At 45.1% G+C, this 6,373-nt stretch overlaps 1 protein-coding gene across 1 annotated transcript in view; it reads right to left on the bottom strand.

The window, feature by feature from the left end:
• Window positions 1–6,142, bottom strand: part of FAM135B (family with sequence similarity 135, member B) — a gene marked incomplete at its 5' end in the record, with an annotated part of 19,834 nt that extends 13,692 nt beyond the window's left edge. The window contains 3 exons of the mRNA XM_010139640.1: window positions 735–889; window positions 3,815–3,888; window positions 5,981–6,142. Of these exons, the coding sequence (XP_010137942.1) occupies window positions 735–889; window positions 3,815–3,888; window positions 5,981–6,142 (391 nt within the window). The remainder of the gene's footprint in view (window positions 1–734; window positions 890–3,814; window positions 3,889–5,980) is intronic.
• Window positions 6,143–6,373: the final 231 nt, after the last annotated feature.

Raw genomic sequence — 6,373 nt, 5'->3', positions numbered from 1 at the left:
TGCTGTCGTATGACGTTGTCCATAGTATAACTGTTGCTTGTCAGTCAGTTTAGTACTCGGTTTAATAGTTTAAATATCTCTAATGAGCATTATTGAAATTAAGGCACTGGAAGAGTGGAAATTTTGGATCACAGGCCATATTTATTAGACTATGGTCATCTATGATACTAACACATATTTCTTCCTTGCCAATCTTAATAGCTGACTAAAAGAAAAGGGTACTAGGGTCTATGAAGTTCTACTATAAATCTGCGGAACTAAATAATTTCTTAGTTACAAATTTAATTTGGGTATTCAAGGGGAAAATATTTTTTTGGAAAGCCTTACTGCCTTTCAGGGACAATGTTGGGCTCTGTACTGAAATGGTGGGGTTTGTTCTGACTTTTCTCACCACTAGATGTCACAGTGGGGATGAAATGCATAGTGCTGCTTTTCCTTTAAATTCGTTCTGTCACAAAAATCCAAAAGATTTTATATTCTTTCCGGATTTTGCTTCCAGCTCTTGTAACTGAACAGCTTACTTTGAAGATGAAAAATACGAAGCTACCCTAGGAAACGCTCTGGCTTGCTAGTAGGGAAAACAGAAGAATTCATCTTTATTACACAGTGGATCATACTCTGCTCCAAGCCAGAGTCAGCCCAGGGGGTGTGAGATTGCTTACCCTGGGCTGGAGAACTGAACCTCCCTCAGCTCAGGTGCCTCATGAAGCTGTACCTCGCATTTTTTCACTCACCTTTGCAAGGGATATCTATGTATCTGTCTTCAAAGATAACTGGGAGCGTGTTCCAGTCTCCATCGATGTCAAGGCATTCTGCCGGAAGCGGGGGCATGCTGGTGAAGTACTCCGAACTACGAATTTCTGTAGAGATCTGTCCATGACTTTGGATCCTGGCAGCAAAACCCAAAAGAAATTGAGCGGTTTAGTAGTTCCTGTGCTGCTGCTTCCTCACTCCTGCCAGCCCAGCAGCACAGCTGGATGTGTAGGCAGAGGACAGAGGCAACACGCTTAAAAGGAGAGGAGGCAGTACTGCATGACGAAGGGGTACCCAGCGTTCCGAGGAGGTTTCCCATGAGTTGATTTCTATCTCTCAGTTAGAAATACCCACAACTTGCACACTCCCTCACTGCAAAACCCTGTCTTTATGAAATCGTTCCAGCTGCCGCTGCCACAGGCACCTCTTAGCTACCATAAGTCATTGCTGTCCTCCCAGGGGTCACTGCCGCTGGCTGTGCCTGGATCCCGGAGCTGGGTCTCCGGTCAGGAAAAGAGATCTGTCACTCTGGCTCTGACAAGAGCTGCAAAGCCCAGGTGCAGGAAGGAATAATGAAAAATTTGGTTGAGCAGTACAGAGAAGGAACAAGGCCGAGAAGGATGCATGGCACAGGCCTTCCATTTCCCTTCGACCAGTCCTCAGAGCCCTGCCATGTCTCACACACGTATGCATCTGGAAGAGCAAGACACATGAACTCAGCTGCTGCCTGGTGGCAGGACTAGGATAACTGGCCCTTTCCATCTTTGAGCCATGTAAAAGGTTACCTGGCTTCCATCTGTGAGTGTAACCTTTAATCTGGCACATGAATATGGGTTCAGCTATAATAAATACATCTGGTTTTAGTTCTGATGAGCTTTCCTGTGGAAGCACCTTCCTCAAAAAATGGGGAAAACGTCAGATACAAAGTTCATTTATTTGTGTTGACTGATGAATTAGTCTGTTTATCCTACAGAACAAAGAAGGTGGCAACAAGCTTTCCATAGATGGTCAGCTGAAAGCAATCCTGCACAGATCCCAGAGGAGAGCACAGTGGCAATATTTCAAATTACCATTGACAAGAGGCAAGTAATCATCCTGTGGCAGTTAATTGGAAAAAACACACTTTACACATTATGAAGCGAGACTCAAACAGCAGGTTTGTAACTCATGTCAGCATGGAAGTTTCCTACATAACTCGCTCAGACCAGCACATCGGCTTCAGCTTCAGAACACGATTGTTGCTGTACATCACTGCTCTTACCTGTGGGCCGGTTATTTTTTCCTCAGAGATAAACAAGTCATTGGTTGTAAACCGTGACTCAGACAGGAGTCACAAACCCCAAACTGCTCATTTTTGTCTTCAGCAACACCTGGGTGTCTAGAGTTAACCCTCAGCACCAGAACTAAGTTCTCACTGAGGTATTGCTTAATAGCATCAGCATTTTATTAAAGAAGACCCCAAGTAAAAAGAATGAACCAAACTTGCTTTGAGGCCAGTTTCTGGCACAAAAGATGAATCACTGATACTGAAAGGTGTGAGAAAAAAATTGTTTTCTGTAAACTGTTGGGAGGACATGTCACCTGTTAGAGGCCCCCACCCTGTGTGACAGGCAACCTATCGAAAACAGCTTGTCCTCCTCTGTCTAAGCAGTCAAATGCTGCCAGGCATGATGGTGCGTGGTCTCACATGGAACTCACAGCAGCAGCACAGCAGGCAAACAAGAGCTCTGTCTGGTAAGAAGCAGGAAAGGACTGTGGGGAAAAGCAGGTCCTGTCTGAGGTGGTTGTACAGCACCTGGCGTGGCGAGAGCTGGTCTCACCTGGAGACTCTGTGAACCCAGTTAATACTCCCTACTGCCACCCCCAAATAAATAACACCAGGGCAGCCAAGACACTGTTTTTCCAACTACATCATCTAGCAAACTCACACAGTAAACACAACCCTGCCGTGAGACCTATATAGACAAGATTTACTACATAGATGACTTTTAAAGTTATTTTACTCAGTCTCCTTGCTAATCACTGAGGAAAGAATATGTTTATCTGTAGGAAATTGGTTCTTTCTGCAGCTGCCTGGAGAAATAAAAGCACTTCATGCAATTAGGCTTCCCCCTGTGCAGGGTTATGTTTGCTTGAATGGGGTATGAGTGTCTGTGCCCTCACCCCAGGATCCTGACACGGCTCTTCCTCGTTCACAGCCCACTTAAAACCTGACGTGGGAGGACCAGGTGAAGTACAGCCGGGCTCCCGCAGCCATGGTGCTGCTTTAATTTGGCATAACAAGGTAGCTTTGTCCAACCCATCCACTAATGAAGTCATGGCCCCTTCCATCAACACTGAATCAGCCCTAAAGTCCCCAGTGACAGCTCTGAGAAAGCAATTTTCTTCTTTGCTCTAGGTCAGAAGCAGATGTCTCTCTTAAGCCTCATCATTGTGACAGGACCTGATGCCTCGGCCTTTAAGCCCCTTCTGAAAAATCCGTTTCCATACTGGTAACGGTGTGGTCCTGCCTTGGTCACAAGCCGTTTCAGTGGACAAGTAGTCCAGACATGCCCCGTTACACAGAAATTCAAATCTAAGCAGCTGTCTTTGAACTCTGCCTTCAGGTATCAGGTCCGGAGTATGAACCACATGCTCTGGGATCATTGGCTAAAACCAAAGGTAGGATTTGCCCTGGTGTAGCTTAAAAACTGGATCCTCATACTGCTCAGCTTGGTTCTGAGCGAAGGGTGTCATGTAGAAGGAAATAGTTACTTTGCCAGTGCTGTATAGCATTTCTTCATGAATGCAGCCCAGTGCACATGTTTTCCTGAGCTGTTTTGCTCTGTAGATTCTCAGCCAATTAATTAGTTATTAATTATGAGCCCTGAGGTCACAGCAGTCCTGTGGTTCCTCCAGCTTATGTGGTGGTATTCCCCATTCCTGCCCTCCACTGCTGCATCTAGTGAACATCCCAACTGCTCCATATCCAGCAGAAAAAGACCTCAGTCTTGATTGCACAATGTTTCAAACTACCCTTTCAGTCACTTCAGTGTCAGGGAAGGGTTGATGGGTTACTTACAGGCCTTCCTGGAATGTGAGCACCGCGAGTTTCTGGTGCTCGGAGTAGAAGAAGGCTTCTGAGAATCTCCTCACCTGAGGGAGAAAAATAGAAGTGAATCCTAAGATCTGCTGCAAAGTGCAAGTACAATCAGGCTGATAACAGAGCAGTGACGGGCAGGACCAGGTTCCTTAGCACGTTCTCTTTGCGTTGCAGCACTCTGGTGACAGAAAAAACCGAAGAGCTCGGTTCTGCTTCACTTTCCCAGTCCAGCACAAAGCAGCTGGTGTTCCTGCATATTTTACTGGGAGGTAAGAAGTGTCCCTTGACAGCAAAACAGACTCGCTTACTTGCATCTTCTGACTACTTTTCTTAAAGCTGTCAAATTTACCATTTTCTCCTGAATTCTTAAAATGAGGAAGACTTCTTCCTTTTCCACCGTGCAAACCATGTGGCAGCAGTGGAGTCAGCTATTAAATTAGAACAATTAATAATTGATCATCTCTTCTATGGGAACATCCATAGTGTCTCCCAAAAGAGTAATAATGTCTTATGTATCAGCCCAGAGGAGAGTAGGCCCTATCACGGTAGAAATGCATCTGCCAATGTCATGATACTTACAGATGAGAGCTCTTTACATCTCTTCATGGTCATTAGATCCGTTTAGTGTTGGATAATCAATTACAAAAGAGCCACAGATCTGAAGCGCCTGGCGGAGCACGGAGTGTGAAATAAGCTATAGAAAATTCGGTGCTGCTAGCTGCCTTGGAATGAGCTTTGAGTTTAAGAGGATCCAGCAAAATACGCAATCAAATGTACTAAGCTGTTAAACTGCAGCCCATACTTTACCATCAATATTTGTAAAAGTGACCTCCGTTACAGTGTCAGGAAATGGCAATGGAAAGCGTATGTCACAGCATCTTGGCATCTCCCTGAACACCAGCTGTGTTTTAACAAGCAGCCTCGCTAAAAAAAAGGACTGGTATCCTTCCAAAAAGACAGTATCTTATCAACATGACTTTTCATCTGGGGCTCTCAAACTGTTTTCAGAGCTGGGGAAGTTTCATCACACACAGTTTGTATGGGGAGCAGCTGAAGTACACAAAAGTGTCTCGTTTGCCAGAGGTCAAGCAGGCTGTGGGCGTCAATAGAGACTGGAACGAATCACCGGCTGGCACTCACCTTGCTGCAGCTGGGAGCATACAGAGTTGGGTGCTTTGGGCGAAAGCTACCCAGGTCCTCTGGGAGGAGGGGAGACCCTCCAAACTAACCAGGGGAGTCTCCGCATCCATCAGTCAGTCACCGCTTCCAGAATTTTATGCCTCCTTTTTTATGCTTGACCGTGCCCTCGGGGAGAGCAACCAGAGAGCGGCTCTGGTTCATTCCCTGACAGGGAACAGCTGAGATGTCAGTACCTATGCTGTGGACTCCCAAGGCCAAGCAAGGTGAATCTACTCTTTTCTCTCTGTCCCTGCTCTAATGATTAGATCAGACGATGAGTTCAGCTCAGGTGATGTGTTGAAATGATGTCTGGTCAATAACCAAAAACTTCCTAATGGAAGACCCTGCACTTGCTGAATTAATCAGATAAGCAGATCTGATGAAAGTTAGCTCAAAAGACAAGAGCTTTTGTGCCTTCTTTATCATCAAGTACAAGAAGCAACTTCCACACAAAAGAATATCAATATTTTCTTGTGCATGCCTCACTAGGAGAAAGGCAGGAACTAGCTATATGTATGTGTGTGCAGAGTGAAAAGAACAAATCTATAGTACTCATGGTAGTTTTGTGAAAGAAGTTGCAATAAAATAATGTTTTTAGTTATTTGTCATTGTGATGCTTGTGCTTTTTAAACAATCATTTATGGATTGTGGATATCTAGCAAGTACCGGTGGTATCTACCTCTTCCCACCTACCTCCTGTTCCATGCCTGATTCCGATGTTCAGAGTGTGCTCATTTCACACAGGAGCCTGGTTCCCCTACAAGCAACAGCTTTCATTCCAGAAATTGAAATCTGTAATGTCAAACCCCGGGTTTCACCGTTCCTTCACCACTTCTGTCCTGCTCACCCCGTTTCAGCTGTATACTCATCAGGGCAGAACAGTACTGGAAATATGTATCCACATAAATCACCAATTCTATCAGGAGGTTACCGTTACCGAACTTGCATTTATCTTCTTAACATTACCCTTAGCATGTGATGTTCCTGAGTCAGGTAAGCTGTGACCTCTGGGTGGAGCGTTGCCACCTCCAGGAACTGAGTCCACAGGGCCAGGAGGTGGGAGCAAAGCCAGGCGAGGTCCTTGCTTATCTGCTCCGCTATCTTCTCTGGATTGCTCAGCAGCTGAAGGACAGAAAGGACATTTTGAGATCAAGACAGTGTCATGAAGGAAAATCGGTGCATACGTTAGACTAAGTTCTTCTAGGAACAACAACAATAAAATTCCTCCTGATTTAGAATTATTATTAAAGCTACTATTTTCAGTTATTTTACCCCACATGCAGCTAGTGAGTCTCGCTTGTACACATTAAAATCCACATATTCTAGTGGCAAGAGACTCAGCTACATAACTGGAGAGCA

Source organism: Buceros rhinoceros, unplaced genomic scaffold (genome assembly GCF_000710305.1).
Source record: "Buceros rhinoceros silvestris isolate BGI_N320 unplaced genomic scaffold, ASM71030v1 scaffold3437, whole genome shotgun sequence".
Classification (NCBI taxonomy): domain Eukaryota; kingdom Metazoa; phylum Chordata; class Aves; order Bucerotiformes; family Bucerotidae; genus Buceros; species Buceros rhinoceros.
This window is presented reverse-complemented; position numbering and strand designations above follow the sequence as displayed.